This window comes from Podarcis raffonei, chromosome 16, assembly GCF_027172205.1.
Source record: "Podarcis raffonei isolate rPodRaf1 chromosome 16, rPodRaf1.pri, whole genome shotgun sequence".
Lineage (NCBI taxonomy): Eukaryota > Metazoa > Chordata > Lepidosauria > Squamata > Lacertidae > Podarcis > Podarcis raffonei.
The window spans coordinates 13,546,457-13,562,916 of NC_070617.1; the positions used below are offsets into that span (position 1 = coordinate 13,546,457).

The following is a 16,460-nucleotide window of genomic DNA, read 5'->3' on the forward strand; positions in this document are numbered from 1 at the left end:
TTCTCCGTATGGCACAGCAGTCGAAAAGGACCCAAGAAGACCAAAGGGGCTTACTGTGCCGTGCGAACTAGGGCAAGGTGGCTTAGGGAAATCGAAAAACACAATAAAAGCAGCCATGCATTAAAAGGAAGAAACAGCAGTAAAAGCCAGCAGTAAAACAGTTTAAAAGCAGCTGCATTGAGAAGCATAATAAAACATCATAATAATCAGTGTGGAAAAGCAAAGTAAAAAATAATTATGGTAGGCAAGTAATAAAAATCCAGTCTCTAAAACAGGGGGTGGGAAACTTGTTGTTGGACTAAAGCGCTCATCATCTCTGACCCCAGTAAATGTGTTTTAGACCAGCTGAGGTTTCTGAGGGCTGCCCTTGACGTTTCAAGGGTAGCCCCACAAATTGTTGTTTGTACTTTGTGGTATTTTAATTGTATGGTGCTTTGGTGAGGTTTCTCTCCCCCCCTCCCCGGCTGCCCCACTTTAAAGGTGGCACAAGCATATTTTTAAATTTTATTTATAATTTAATTTAATATATTATTAATTGCAGCCCACTGTAAGTCGCCTTGAGGATCATTCAGTTGAAAAGCAGAATATACATCAAATATAAATAAATATAGCAGAAGGCAGGTCCATCAGATATCCTGCTGCTAAATTGTGCATGGCTTGGAATATCCTAAGGAGTACTTTGAATTGGATTGAGGAAACAAAGAGGGAGTCAGTGGTGCAGTTCAGAACATAAGGAACTTTGCTGCTGTTGTGGTTCCTAAATTTATTACCCACCGTTCACCAGCAGAGTCCCAAGGCAAGTTAAAACTCTTTAAAACCATATGTTGAAAACTTGTCGGCATCCATCTTGTCTCTGGAGACAATGGAAGGCTGTGCCTTCGGGGGCAATGTCAAAGCGTTGGTGAGTTACACCTTTATGGACTGATACGGGAGAAACATGTTTTATTGCAGGTGGGGCAGATGAAAGTTAAAACCAATTACAGTCACGGGACATTATTATTATTATTATTAGAAGAGCACTGCTGGATCAGGCCAAAGACCCACCTGTTCTCACGGTGGCCGGCCAGTTGCTTCTGGGGAAAACCCCCAAGCATGACATGAGCAATACAACTCTCTTCCATCTTATGGTTCCCAGCAACTGGTTCTCAGATGTATATAGGCGTCTGTCCCCCCCCCACACACACACTTAGGCGGGGGTTAAGTTCCAGGCCCCCGCACTCATAAGCAAAAATCGCGTAAGTGGAACACACCCTCTAAAAAGCCTCTAAACACCCGTTTCCCCTTGCTCTCTAGCTCTTTTTCCTGCTTGCTCTCCACACAAATCTCTCTTCAACTAGAGCTGAAGCTCTGGGGTTGGCTGGTGTAAACAAAGCCCCGCTTCACCTCCAGTCTCTTTGGGGCTTTCTTCGCCCTCAACAGCATCCTCTTTGGGCTGCAGGGAGGGTCTCCTGGCAAGCCATGGGGGCTCTCCAGCTCTCTCCCACCATTTCCTGGTTTGAATCTCTTTATTTATATCCCGGAGCCGTGCATATACACAGGCGTGCGTCAGTTTATCGCATGTAAGGTGGGAATGTCTGTATTGCCTCTGAAGGAGGGTAGTAGCCCTATTCTCTGTGATCCGTCTAATGGAGCAGGTGGTTGCGGAACAACTCCAGGCATGCCTGGAGGATGCGGACCATTTGGATCCCTTCCCATTGGGATTCAGACCTCATCATAGGACTGAAACTGCCTTGGTCGCGCTGGTTGATGATCTCCGGCAGGCTAGGGACAAAAGTGAGAGCTGTTTCCTGGTTCTGCTGGATCTCTCAGCGGCTTTTGATACAATCAATTATAACATCCTTCTGGACCGTCTTAAGGGGCTGGGAGCTGGGGGCACTGTCATACAGTGGTTCCGCTCCTTCCTCCTGGGCCGTGTTCAGAAAGTAGTGGGGGGGGGATGAGTGTTCAGACACCTGGGCCCTCACTTGTGGGGTGCCTCAGGGTTCTGTCCTCTCCCCCATACTTTTTAACATCTACATGAAGCCGCTGGGAGAGATCATCAGGGGGTTTGGGCTGGGTGTCCATCAATATGTGGATGATACCCAGCTCTACCTCTCTTTTAAATCGGAACCAGTGAAGGCAGTGAAGGTCCTGTGTGAGTGCCTGGAGGCAGTTGGAGGATGGATGGCGGCTAATGGATTGGGGTTGAATCCTGACAAGACAGAAGCACTGTTCTTGGGGGACAGGGGGCGGGCTGGTGTGGAGGACTCCCTGGTCCTGAATGGGGTAACTGTGCCCCTGAAGGACCAGGTGCGCAGCCTGGGAGTCATTTTGGACTCACAGGTGTCCATGGAGGTGCAGGTCAGTTCTGTATCCAGGGCAGCTGTCTACCAGCTCCATCTGATACGCAGGCTGAGACCCTACCTGCCTGTGGACTGTCTTGCCAGAGTGGTGCATGCTCTGGTTATCTCTCGCTTGGACTACTGCAATGCGCTCTACGTGGTGCTAACTTTGAAGGTGACTTGAAACTACAACTAATCTAGAATGCGGCAGCTAGACTGGTGACTGGGAGCAGCCGCCAAGACTACATAACACCAGTCCTGAAAGACCTACATTGGCTCCCAGTATGTTTCTGAGCACAATTCAAAGTGTTGGTGCTGACCTTTAAAAGCCCTAAATGGCCTCGGCCCAGTATACCTGAAGGAGCGTCTCCACCCCCAACGTTCTGCCCAGACACTGAGGTCCAACGCCGAAGGCCTTCTGGCAGTTTTTTCACTGTGAGAAGCAGAGCTGCAGGGAACCAGGCAGAGGGCCTTCTTGGTAGTGGCGCCTGCCTTGTGGAACGCCCTCCCATCAGATGTCAAAGAAATAAACAACTACCTGACATTTAGAAGACATCTGAAGGCAGCCCTGTTTAGGGAAGTTTTTAATGTGCGACATTTTAATCTTCGTTGGAAGCCACCCAGAGTGGCTGGGGAAACCCAGCCAGATGCTGGGGTACATATAATAAATTGTTGTTGTTGTTGTTGTTGTTGTTGTTGTTGTTGTTGTTGTTATCCTCTTGTAAAGCTGTTCAAGCTAGTGGCCATCGTAAGCGCCTCTTTCTGCAGTGTTTCACTGGCATACACTTTGGTAAAAAGCTGCAACCATATGTACAGCTGCCTTGATCCAGCAGGGCTCTTGTGTTCTTAATAGCCATCTTCAAATGTCTTTTGCGTGGATAATGCAGCATTCTGCTGCTTCAGAGAGGTCGCAAACTGGTGGGTTCAAATTGCAAGCAAGTGGATTTTGACAAATGTTGGGAAGAACTTCCCGACAATACCTTCAGCAGTGGAACAGAGTCTTGCTCAGAGGTTGGTGGGTCTTCATTACAGGTACTTTAGCACAGACTGGACGGCCTGTCAGGAATTCTGTGGTAGTGGATTTCCGCCGCATTCTTATGAAAGGCACCACACTTTGCAAAACCTTTTCTGGTAGAAAAAAACCTGGTTTCTGTCGGGAGAATATTATCTGGGATACAGCAAAGTCTCACTAGACACAGGAGGGCAATAAAAAGCCTAATTAATAGAGACACCTTCCAAGAAACAGGAACCCCTTCTTTAACTATGTTAATGACCAAAAATTAAAATCTTCTTACACCAGCTGCTCAATATTCTCAGCAGAGAGCTTACGTTAGGTAGTATGTTTGAATGTTGAATGTGTAAGTGTTATGTCTAGAAACAATGGATAAAACAAACACTATTAGTTGTACTGTACTGCTGGATAAGTGTTTAATGGTTATTGGATTTGCTTACAAACCAATAAAAATTTGGTATTTTTTAATTTTAAAAAGACCTGGTTTAATGTGCTATGTGGCTCTTTGCTTTTAGTTTCCTGTTTTGCTGTGAGGATCAAGGAAAAGGGGCAGGATGTTATCTACCTTCCCAAAGGGGAGTCGGTCAAGCTGGGGTGCCCATTTGCATCAGACCCAGAAGACGACACTCCGGACAATGGCTGGGACATTGAATGGAAGCAAGTGAAGCCAGGTCCACATCCCCAGGATTATCCGGTGAGTTTGTGGTTTTCAAACCCTGTGTCCCCGTCTCCCTGGCAGAGATGGGCATCTAGTGATTGTTGAGACCGCTGGTAGGGTGATCATGGGTTCTGCTTCAGGGAGGACAGCCCTTTTATTTGAAGGCATCTGCTACTTCAGGGGTCACCAACTTTTGGGGGGGGGCCAGTTGGCACACTTAGAATCCCCATCCAGAGTGGCTGGGGCAACTCAGTCAGATGGGCAGAGTATAATAATAATAATTATTATTATTATTATTTTAAGGAAGTGTCGTGGGCGTCAGTCACAAAATGGCTGACTGAGCAGGAAGAGCACTGTGGATTTTTGAGGGGATATTTATTCAGCCTTTTCATGGGTGCCATGTTGGAGTCTCCTGCTCTTCTTGAAGAGTTGCCTGGTCCAAGCCCAATATGAACATAAAAAAGGGAGAACAGGGGTGCTGAAGATGCTTATTGACAGCATCTGGGCGGCAGACTGAGCAGGCAAATCATTCACCTGGTCACAGTCTTCCCCGCTGGTGTGAGATGGATTGTGTTTCTGTTTACAGTTTAGTAATTTAGTTGCATCTATAAATAGAAATTGGGGGACGTGGGTGGCGCTGTGGGTTAAACCACAGAGCCTAGGACTTGCCAATCAGAAGGTCGGCGGTTCGAATCCCCGCGACGGGGTGAGCTCCCGTTGCTCGGTCCCTGCTCCTGCCAACCTAGCAGTTCGAAAGCACCTCAAAGTAGATAAGTGCAAGTAGATAAATAGGTAACGCTCCGGTGGGAAGGTAAACGGCATTTCCGTGCGCTGCTCTGGTTCGCCAGAAGCGGCTTAGTCATGCTGGCCACATGACCCGGAAGCTGTACGCTGGCTCCCTCGGCCAGTAAAGTGAGATGAGCACCACAACCCCAGAGTCGGCCATGACTGGACCTAATGGTCAGGGGTCCCTTTACCTTTATAAATAGAAATTAGCATATACAAGCTTTATGCCGATTTGTGCTCTCCGTTTTTGGCAATGCGTAAGTGGGCCACTGAAATCGCTGGGTTTCAGTCTCCCATCTCGAGAAAGAGAGGAACGCCTTAGCGCTGAGATCCCTGCATTGCTAGGAGAGCGTTGCAGGCCAAGCCAACATGGCAAGTCACAAGTAAACCCCACAGAGTTCAATGGGTCCTGCTCCCAAGAAATGAGCACACAAGTAGAACCTGAGACTGGTTTGGTTGTCTCCAGAGAGCTGTGTTTTCTGTGATCCTGTCACCACACAGTGAGTGGAATAGAGCCTCTGCCCCCAGTTAAATAACAATAATAGTAAATAATTAAGCAAAATCCCGTGTCCCTAAGGAATTGTTCTCTCCCACCTGCACAGAATATGCAAATGATGGGCATTTGCATGACTTACTTTAGTTTGCCATTTTTACTAGTTTGAATAAAAGATTCTGGTTGAGCTAGGCTAGGTCAGCTGCTAAAACTATTACTCAGCACATTCCTCTGGCTTCAGAGAGTTCTGTGGACACTGCTGATGTCAAAACATAACTTTTCCATCATAAGGACTAACATCATAAAATGCACAAAGCTCCACTCTCCTCTGTCCAATGTGTTTTCCATCAACCTCTCCTTGTCTGATTCCTCACAAGCTCCTGAGTTACCACGATAACCGTGTCATCTACCCTGGACCTCCTGATCTCCAGCAGAGGGTGGGTTTCATCTCTCCAGATCCCAGCCTGTATGATGCCTCCATGCAACTGCGTGACGTGCAGATCACTGACTCAGCCACATACGAGTGCAAGGTGAAGAAGACCACAGAAGCCAGCCACAAAGTGACCATCACTGTACAAGGTGGACCTCATCTCTTGTGCCATTCTTGGGGTGATGGTGGTGTTCCTAACAGGAGGGGTTAAGACTGTAGCCTTAAGCATGTTTCAGAGGACAGATCCTCATCTTTTAATGCAGGGGTGGGAAAAAGCCTGAGGGCGACATTCCTTCCAGGATAGCCTTCCAAGGGCCACTAGCAGTGGTGTGGGGGGCCAGAGGCAATAGTGGGCAGAGCAATGCATGCAATTTTTATCTAGCTTCCAAACACACACCTCTCTCTCCTTAGTCCATGCAGGCATTGGGTTGGATCCAATGCTAGTCTTGCTCAGAGCAGACCCACTGAAATCAATGGACCCAAGTTGAGTGCCTGCATAGTTCAGTTGGTTACAGCATGGTGCTGATAACGCCAAGGTTTCAGGTTCGATCCCCGTATGTGACAGCTTCGTGTTGGGTCCCTTCCAACTATACAATTCTTCAATTCTATTATTCTAAATTGTAAATACTTTAGTTCCTGAATCTCTTATTTACAAACTTACACCTATTGACAGTTTGCTCAGTTTAACAGAAACTTGGATTTGTGGGAAGGGGGTAAGCCCCCTAGATTCCAGGCAGTTTTGTTGATGAGATTTGCAAGCGAAAAGACAATTGAAAAGCTTTCCCCCATTTTCTTCCTTCTACTGCAGAGGAATATTTGAGGTCATTTCGGGAGAGTCAAAATGGCTTTTGGGGATTGTTCTGTTTGCCAAAATGTGAGGTTTTTCCTCAAGGAATATTTCCTAATATTTTAAAGAGAGATGGGTTTCCATGGAGTGTATTTTGTCTACTATGTGTGTACACTCTTAAAAGTTTATGACGCTCGCTGATCTAGAAAGGTTGGTAGCTCCCTGCCGTAGTAGGAAACTGACGTCTTCTCTCTGCCAATCTAGAAAGACCCCTACTCCCGCAATGCTCGATAATCGGTAATGTAGCCTATGGGGCGGATGTCACGCTGCGCTGCTTCACTTCCACGGGCTCACCACCCCTCACCTACCAGTGGTCCATGACGCACGGACATCAATTCAGGGACTGGATGCCCCCCGGAGGATCAATGGGTGAGTGACGACAACAGTGGGGCCAGGGGGAGGCATGTCCAAAGTTCGTTTCAGGAGCCTAATCCAGGCTGCCGGTCAGTTTAATCTGGCCCCTGTGGCAGTTTATTTCCTGGTGTAAAATTCTCAAAAAAAACCTCAACAACTTCAATCCTAAAAGAAGCTCAAAAACTTCAATCCTACAAAAAGGTCAATAACTTTGGTCAGCCCTTTGGTTGCCCCCACGACCCTTCACCCTTCACTTCATCAAATCTAGCCCTTTTTGAAAAAGTTTGGACACCACTGCTATAGGGGCATCCTTGGGCCTGGCTTGGGAGAGGATCAGGCTCTCTGGACTTTCTCAGAAGCATTCCAGTTAACCAGCCCTTCACACTCTCGTTTCTGCTAAGCAGGCTCTGTTCCTGGAGACCTCCACATCAGGGATTTGTGCGAAGACCATGTGGGTACCTACCAGTGCAGTGTGCGGAATAACGTTGGCGTGGCCTATTGCTCCGTGGACATCTACTTTGGCGGAGGTAAGCGAGGGCGGGGTTTGTCACTAAGGCAACTTATCCAGACAAAACTGGCACAAGTATGTGGGAGAGTGAATGGGGGGGCATTTTTGTTCAGCACTACTTTCCCTGGTTTTTTGGGGGGGTCCATTTAAAAACAGGGCTGCACGCGCCCCACCCCACATCCCAACAGCTTCATAGGTGCCCAAACATTTTGTTTTATTACATTTTTATTACAATTTATTAAATTTTATTACATGTTTTGTTTTTAAAGTTGGGCTTTTGGGGTGTTTGTTTTAATGAACATTTATGTAAACCATTCTGAGGGGTGTTTGTTTGTTTGTTTAGCAGTATATAAATCCTGCTAAATAAATAATAAACATGAAAGGGGTCCCTGGAGAGGCGGCAGACATTTTATTTACTTTTGTAGAAAATTGATTCCTGGGAATGTTAGGTGATGATGAGATAGCCTCCCAGAGGGGCTGTCCAAAAACTCACACAATCTCTTTTGAGATCTCAGAGGGCCCCACAATATCTTGTAGGAGCCCCACAGATAACCTTCCCAGAGCGGGTAAGCAAGGTGGAGGGCTTATAGCCTCTTTCTGCAGCAGCAAAACCTGGGAAGGTCATGCAAGATCTTGTAGGGTTTTTGCGAGATCTCGGACAGCACCTTCCGACTGTTTCCTCTCCCCTTTGCTCTTCATTCATTCATTTCCCCACCACCACACAAAACTGTAATCTCGCAAGTAAATCAGGCTTAAATAGCGCATCTACTGTAATACAGTGGTACCTTGGATCTCAAACTTAATCCATTCCAGAAGTACGTTCGACTCCCGAAACTGTTCGAAAACCAAGGCGCGGCTTCTGATTGGCCGCGTGGGCTTCCTGCATTCAAGCAGAAGCCGTGTCAGACGTTCGGCTTCTGAAAAACTTTTGCAGACTGGAGCGCTTGCTTCTGGGTTTGCGGGGTTCGGGAGCCGATCTGTTCGGCAACTAAGCCGTTCGAGAACCAAGGTACCGCTGTACTAGTGAGCGAGAGAAAGAGTCACTGAAGAGCCCTTTCGTTGCAGGTTACCAAAGAGGTTTGATCATTGCGGGATCCGTCATCATCCCCCTCCTGGCCCTGGCCCTGATCATTGGGGGGATCATCTGGTGCTGTTCATGCTGCTGCGGGAAAAACTGGTGTAGCGGTTGCCCAGGTTGCTACTGCGGGAAGGATTATTGCTGGGACTGCTGCTGTTCCGGCTGCACTCAGGAGCCGAAGCAGGAATACCAGGAGACCAAAGCCAGTGAGATCTGGTGAGTATTGTAGCCCAAGGCAGGGGCGAAACTAGGCTTTATTTCACCCGGGTCAAAGACCCCATTTGGCAACCCCCCCCATGCACATTTGCATATATACACACAGGCTGAGAGCCTCAAGGGCGCCCCTGGAAGCTTCTCTCGGGGCAAAAAACCTGGCTAGCTCCCCCCACCCGCCCCTGTAGTTATGGCTCTGCAAACTCCAGAGAATTGCAGACATCACAGGGTGGCTGTGATTTGGTTCATGAATTGTTTTGGGAAGTGCAAAGTGGGCCAGTTCACTCTTTAAAAGCAAAGAGAATCAAATTTCGTCTCCATTCTTACATCTCAAAAGGAAGGGTTGGAATAAGCGGGGGCATCGGAGAAGAATTACACACTATAATTTCTAAAAGCAAGCCAGGGGAGTAGAAGAAAAGGGGAGGGACTTCCAAGGTTAATCAGAGCAAAAGAATGAATAAGAAACACCCCCCAAAAAAACCCAAGCAGGGAATTCAGGAGTAAACAAATGAATTTTATGAGTAATTGTTAATGGACTGCTCTGAGCATGGGAAGAGCAGGCTTTGAGTTCCTAAATCAACTGTAATGGTTTTGTGCTCCTCCCTTCTCCAGGCAGTTAGAGGAAACAATTAAGAGGCTCAATTTCCTTGTGCAGAGAGAGAAATAGGCACTTGTAATGGCTTCATAATGCACGGATATTACAGATTATTCACAAATATACAGGTCCGGTAGGCAGGTCCCTTCCCAGGACAGGCAGTGCTGGTATTCAAAGCAACACCAGCCCTAGGACTCATATTCAGGGTAGCAAAACACCTCAAAACAGTAACCTAGTTAACTTATGGAACTCCCTGCCACAAGATGTGGTTTGCAGAAGTGTGTGTTGGAGGCAAGGAGCAGAGCCTCAGTGGTAGAGCATCTGTTCTGCATGCAGAAGGTGCCTGCTCAATCCCCAGCATCTATAGGTAAGGCTGGGGATGTCCCTTGCCTGAAACCCCAGACAGCTGCTGCCAATCAGTGTAGACAATATTGCGCTAGATGGGCCAATGGTCTCGTTCAGTATATATTTATTAATACGATATTTAATGCTATTGATTTCACAACATTGTATATACTGCCTGATTGTAAGAAGCACATTACAAAAAGAGCAAAATATTCAAATTACTGCAAAGAAACAGGCATTTAAATATATTTTATTAAATTTCCAGAAATTTCACATAAACCTTTCCATTCATAATTATTTTTCCTTTTGTTTTATCGGGTTCCCATCCCATTTTCTGTGGTGTTTTTTATTCCACCCCTTTGCTGCACTCTGTTGTCGCTCTTGTATACCAGAACCTTAATTACAATGACCTCCAGTTCTTTCTGTTGCTCATGGTTCAAATCCTTCTCGCAAACTCATCATGTTATAATATTTCTTTAAGTCATCCGAAAAAGGCTTCCATTCTTCCATAAGACAGCCGTTGTTAAGTTCTCTTATTTTTAGCTGTTAAATTTGCTGATTCAGCATAGTCTATCACTTTACTGTGAGGCAAGCATTTAAAACATTCAGAAGGAAGAACTGAGGTAAACGATAAGCTAAAACAGGGGTAGGCAACCTAAGGCCCAAGTACTGGATGCGGCCCAATCGCCTTCTCAATCCGGCCCGCAGACGGTCTGGGAATCAGCGTGTTTTTACAAGAGTAGAATGTGTGCTTTTATTTTAAATGCATCTCTGGGTTATTTGTGGGGCATAGGAATTTGTTAATCCCCCCCCCCAATGGTCCAGCCCCAATGGTCCAGCCCCCCAATGGTCCAGCCCACCACATGGTCTGAGGGATGGTGGACCGGCCCACAGCTGAAAAAGGTTGCTGACCCCTGAGCTAAAACCAGATTCTTTAAAGCAGCCTCCTTTGTGCCCACGCTCATGAAATGGAACATTGCTGGCTGGTTGGAACGCTTGTCAGGATGAAAGCCCCTGTGCTGCAACATTTTGTTGCAGGAGACACACATTTCACCTAACCCTGAGCTGATTTGTGGTCGTCCCCCCGCCTTCCCCCCCCCAATCCTGTTTCTTGCAGTGTGGATGCCGATGCTCCTCCAAGCAGACCGTGCAGCCAGGCGTTCAGTCGCGCAAGCAGCCTCCATTCCCTGCTTGGCGGCTACCAGACGCGGACTGGCCAGTACACGCAGTGCCGCAAGTACGCCTCCCCCATCGTTCAGGTGAAGATGACGTCTCCCCCCGACAGCGACGTGAGCGTCGTCCTGGCCCCCGAAATCCCGTCTCCCCCCAGCTCGGAGCAAGGAGATGTTTCTGAGCACTACTACCCTGCTAAAGGGAAGGATGCTTATCCCGCAGCAATCGACTCCGTTCCTGGATACGTCAAGGGGGAGAACTACAAAGGCTCCAGTCCGAGGCATCAGATCTACGCCGAGCCGCAGAAGTTCTCCACGCCTGCCTCGGATCCCGGTTGCATCCGCTGGCAGGATGGAAACACCAGGCCCTACAAGGGCACCGTAGTCATGATGCGATCTGCAAGCAAAGAAGGGCTTTTGATATGAGGCAGATGCCGGGCAGAGGGGAGGGCGGTGGGACAGGGAATGTTGACACACCACGGGTGCTGGGGATAGATGTTGCTGACTTCTCATTCAGAGCTGGAGATCAAACTCATCAGCCGGCCTCCCATCTTCAAGTATGTCTACAAGTACCAGCTGCTGTAGGGATCTGTCTGTGTGCCGCCGTCCCATGTGGTGAATCACAGAACTGCAGGTCGTGGGGTTCCCCATCAAGAACCTTCTGGTACTGCTCTGATTCTGCCCACCCAGGCTAGCTGTTGGATCCTTCAGGGCAGGAAGCAGTGCAAAGAAGCTTCCTGTCCCAGCTGAGCCTTGAACAATGAGGACCTCCTGAGCATCCTTGGCTATTCTTTGGTCTTGACATCTGACTTCCTCCTCCATTCCCTGATTTGACCTTTGGCCATGACCTCTGGCTTTCTCCTTGACCCCCATCTCCTGATTCAACCTTTGGTCCTCACCTCTGGCTTGCTCCTTGACCTCGTCTCCCGATTTGACCTTTGCCCTTGACCTTTGGCTTGCTCCTTGACCCCGTCTCCTGATTTGACCTTTGGCCTTGACCTTTGGCTTGCTCCTTGACCCCGTTTCCTCATTTCCCCTTCTTTGGTCTTGATTACTGGCTTGTCCTATGACTTCTGGTTCCTGGCTCACCTTAGATACTTGCCTACAGCTCAGTCCTGACAATGTATGGACTTCCACTCTGGCTGAATAGGAATGGGAAGAAGTAGTGGCTCCCCATGAGAATAAACCTTCTCTGACTGTTAGAGTGAGAGGGAGGCTAATGCTCTTTTTTTTAAAGCCTTCAAAGTTTGCCCCTCTGCCTCAGCCCCATTATTGGCACCATTGGAATTATCCTAATATATTGGCCTCCTTTCCATAGGAAGGTATGCATCCTGAAGTTCAACCCAAAAAGGGTTTTGCCTCCACCATTGTCACCTTCCCCTCCCTTAGACCCAACCCAAACCAAATTTGGGAGCAGGGAAGGCCGTGGCAGAGGGTTCCCAAGAACTCTACCAGAGCTTTTTCTCCTGGAGGCTCTTTTCCCTGTTGGAAACGATGCAAATAGCCCCCTTTTCTTGCTGAGGGTGATGGGAATGTGAAAGGCAGAGGTGGGGAATCTCTGACCCACAAGGCCATTTCCTCCCCCCACAAACTACACCCACGTACCCACTCCCGACATCACTTTGAAATCTGTCTGCAAGCATTTTTTATTGACGTCCCCTGTGAAGGGATCTCAAAGCGATGTCTCTTGGTGACCATCAGCTGATAAGCACTGAAAGGTCTCGCTTTCTGAAGTCCAGTTCCAAGCTGTTTTTATCCAGTGCAAATGGACTCCAAAGGTGAGCCTTTTTCAAGTTGTCAGCCAGCATCATCGTTATTTCAGGTGATTGGCAGGTGGCCAGCCCTTCCTAACTGTCAGAGTTGGCCCGCAAGGGGAGGGGAAGGGAGGATCTGGCCTGCGGGCCACATCTGGTACTCTTTCCCTGTTCTGGTACTGATGCTAGTCTCCTCCTTACCCCAAACTAAGTCTCTGGACCTCTGGGGCAAGGGCAGGTTGGAGGCAACCCTGCTTGCCTGAGTTCCAGTAACGAGTCTTCTAATGAGGGAGCTCGCTTTTGTAAGCACCCCCAATTTAAGTGCTCAAAACATTATTACAGTGGACACTCGGGTTGCAAACGTGATCCGTACGGGATGCACCTTCACAACCCGCAACGTTCACAACCTATGTCTGCGCATTTGTGCACGCGCGGGTTGCGATTTGGCGCTTCTGTGCATGCGCGACCGCATAAACCCGGAAGTAACCCGTTCCGGTACTTCCAGATTTCGGCGGTCCACATCCCAAAAAAACGCAACCTGAAGCGTCTGTAACCCGAGGTATGACTGTAGTTGTAAGTATTATGACAAGACGATGTATGAGGAATGCTTTCATCCCGCAAAAGCGCCATACAAATGCTGAGTATTATTAGAGTTGGGCTTGTTATTTTAGCAGCTTTTTTTGTTTTTGTTTTTATGAATGAATGCTTCTCAGAAAACAAGAGCACAATATGAAACGATAACAGTATTAGTTAAACTACAGAATGGCATTTGTAGCAGTCCTGTTTTCCTAAGCACTCTTTCTACGGCCGTGGAATACAAACTCTTCTAATAGCCTGATCCTTTTACATATTTACTCAAAAGCAAGTCCCACTCAATTCAGTGGAGCTCGCTTTTGGGTAAATGTTCATAGAACAGTATCCCAGCTGTGCATATGCCATTCTAAATCGGGGCAAGAAATCAATTTTTCAGGCTAAGGGCCACATTTCCTCCCAGACAACCTTCTGAGGGCCATGTGACTGTGGTGGGTGAAGCCAGAGGCAACTGTGGGGGGTTTGGGAGGGGGCAGGGACAAATGTAAAACAGTAGGCTACTTTTTACAAACACACTAAGCTCACTCGCTTCTCCATCCATGCAAGTAAGAGGTATTATCAGGGTTCAAAGTCACATTCCGCCCTGGCAAAATCATGGTGTGACCTGGGGAGAGTTTTGAGGGCTAGGCCGAGAGGCCTTGAGGGCCACATCTGACCTCTGGGTCTATGGTTCCCCATCCCTTCTTTTCTAAAGGATGGAGGTGGTTTCGCACGCAGAAATAGAGAGGGTCAGTTACAGCGGCAGGTGAAAAATAAAATAAATAGCTCCACAGCTAAATGTTGATCTTAAATTTACTGCTGCAGCTGTTTTTTTGTTTTTGTTTTTTGTCGTTGGAGTTCCATTCACCAGGAACGGGTGACCTTCATCCATAGGTCCACTTGCAGTCCTCAGTCTAATTTTATGTGACCATCAGTCTAATTTCAAAAGTCCTATGCAAGGAATAGCTTGAGACTTATGGTAAGGAACAATGTCCCCCTCTCCTGACGGCCTGGGGAGGGGGGAGGAGAGAGAAAGCGAAAGAGAAGGGGGTGTCAGAGGGAGAGAAAAAATGGGGAGGGGAGTTGACCCTGCCCACTGTTGGCTTTGGCTGCACCCACAGGAAAAAACGGCCCCATCAAATTATTCGCATGGGAATGCGGTTCTTGACAAAAAAGTGTTGTCCTCTCTTGCCATACAAGGATTCCCAAGAGATCACACCCTCTCCTTCGCAAGACAGAGCACATGAACAAATGTTTCTGTTTGTAAATTGTCATGTTTGGAAACCATTTCGCCATTTTAAAATGCTTTTGAGAATGAATGCTCTTTTTTATTTTAAGAAGCCCTTTTCAGTTCAAGATGCAGGATTTTTGCAACTGTATACTTGAGTATTATCATTATCCTTCTGTGTGTATGTGTTTGTGTGTGTTTCTAAAAATGTGTATATGGTTAGTTCCCTTCAATTAAATGTAATAAGGATTGTTAATTGCTTCTGAGATATTTCCCTGAAGGAGGGCTGTATAGCCTAAAAAATGCACTAGGCTCTTGAATATTTTTGTGGTTCAATAAATCATCTGCCTTTAATTATCACTTCAATAGTAGCCATGTTGTTGTGTTGCGCCGAAACCAAGGTTTCATTCATACACAAGTTTGCTGTGGATTTGCTGTTACCTAAGCATGCAAGTGTCACTTCATCAAAATCACAGAACTGTAGAGTTGGAAAGGACCCCCAAAAGTAATCTAGTCCAACCCCTTGCAATGAAGAAAAACTCCAACCTGTACATTCCCTCTCCATTTAATTCACATTTCCCCATATTTGGATAATCAGATATGAAAAATAAATCCAGTTTCAATGTGTGTGTTGGGGGGGGGTTATACAAAGGGTTCTATTCAATTTAAGTGCTACTCAGAGGAGTCCCAGTGACATTAAATGAACATGACTAGCATATGATAGGTCTTCTCTGAGTAGAGCTTAGGTAGATACAACTCAAAGTACATATTGTTCATTGCAACCCAGTCTCTGAGCAGTGAGAGCTGTCAGGGATGTTTGCCCCTCTCTAGAGTTTGGTTTCCTTGGGATAAAGATCAATGGCTGTGGTGCCTTCAGGATTTACACAAATATACTACTACCTAAGCAGGGACGTGGGTGGCGCTGTGGGTTAAACCACAGAGCCTAGGACTTGCCGATCAGAAGGTTAGTGGTTCGAATCCCCGCGACGGGGTGAGCTCCCGTTGCTCAGACCCTGCTCCTGCCAACCTAGCAGTTCGAAAGCACATCAAAGTGCAAGTAAATAAATAGGTACCGCTCCGGCAGGAAGGTAAACGGTGTTTCCGTGCGCTGCTCTGGTTCACCAGAAGCGGCTTAGTCATGCTGGCCACATGACCCGCAAGCTGTATGCCGGCTCCCTCTGCCAGTAAAGTGAGATGAGCGCCGCAACCCCAGAGTCAGCCACGACTGGACCTCATGGTCAGGGGTCCCTTTACCTTTTTACTACCTAAGCAAAGGGTCTCACAGAAATAATACTCCAACAGATACAAAGAAACTGGCCTGGCCAGTTCAGCAGCCTCTTCTACTAGATTCTAATAAACCTCCTTGGTAGAGAATCAGAGGCCTGGAAAGGACCCACAGATATAATCGAGACCAAGACATACACTGCAAACCTATAATGCTGTTAGGGGAAAGTGTGTACAATGTAAATGCAATTTTTGCATGCACTTGGGGGGGGGATCCACAGACAAGAAGAGGGTGGAATGGGCTTCTGACTGACAAAACTGATTGTGAAACTGAAAACACACATTCACCTGTGACCTGTGCTGCAACAGGCAAATAATAATACTGCCCTCTCAACAAGCGGATTGGTGGTGCTTTTTTCTTCACACACCTAATGCTATGCTTCAAAACCTAAAGTAGCAATTGCCAGGTCATTTCTAAAAGAAAAAGAAAAACAATGTCAGATGAAGCATGCGTTGAGTCTGACCTTCTAAGTGACTGCCTTGGTGTTTGAAGCATAGTATTAAAACAACACTGACAGTTTGTTTTCAGCAAGTAAAGTCACATCCTGCTAACCTATTTATGGGGCACAAATCCTGATTTGTTTGCACAGTGTTTGCAAGGAGGCCTGGCGATCTCAGCTCTCTATCGAGCATTCATTCATTCTGGTTTTGTTGGCCTGGAGAGTATCCTACACAGTCCAGTGTATCTCCTAATCATTTTGCAGATTGCAAGGAAGTCCAGTTTGTGGGGGCGTGGATTTAGAATGCAAGGCCTCCAAATCAAGTTTGATTGTGCCACCTTAATTTGTCAATATGCGATTGAACTGAACCGC

At 47.2% G+C, this 16,460-nt stretch overlaps 1 protein-coding gene across 1 annotated transcript; it reads left to right on the forward strand.

The window, feature by feature from the left end:
• The first annotated feature begins 862 nt into the window (after positions 1-862).
• On the forward strand, positions 863-13,746 carry LOC128404276 (V-set and immunoglobulin domain-containing protein 8-like). The gene is made up of 7 exons (XM_053369769.1): positions 863-901; positions 3,812-4,027; positions 5,648-5,849; positions 6,752-6,916; positions 7,306-7,428; positions 8,475-8,703; positions 10,758-13,746. The coding sequence occupies exons 1-7, from the start codon at positions 863-865 to the stop codon at positions 11,236-11,238; spliced, it is 1,455 nt and encodes a 484-aa protein (XP_053225744.1). The 3' UTR covers positions 11,239-13,746.
• The last annotated feature ends 2,714 nt before the right edge of the window (positions 13,747-16,460 follow it).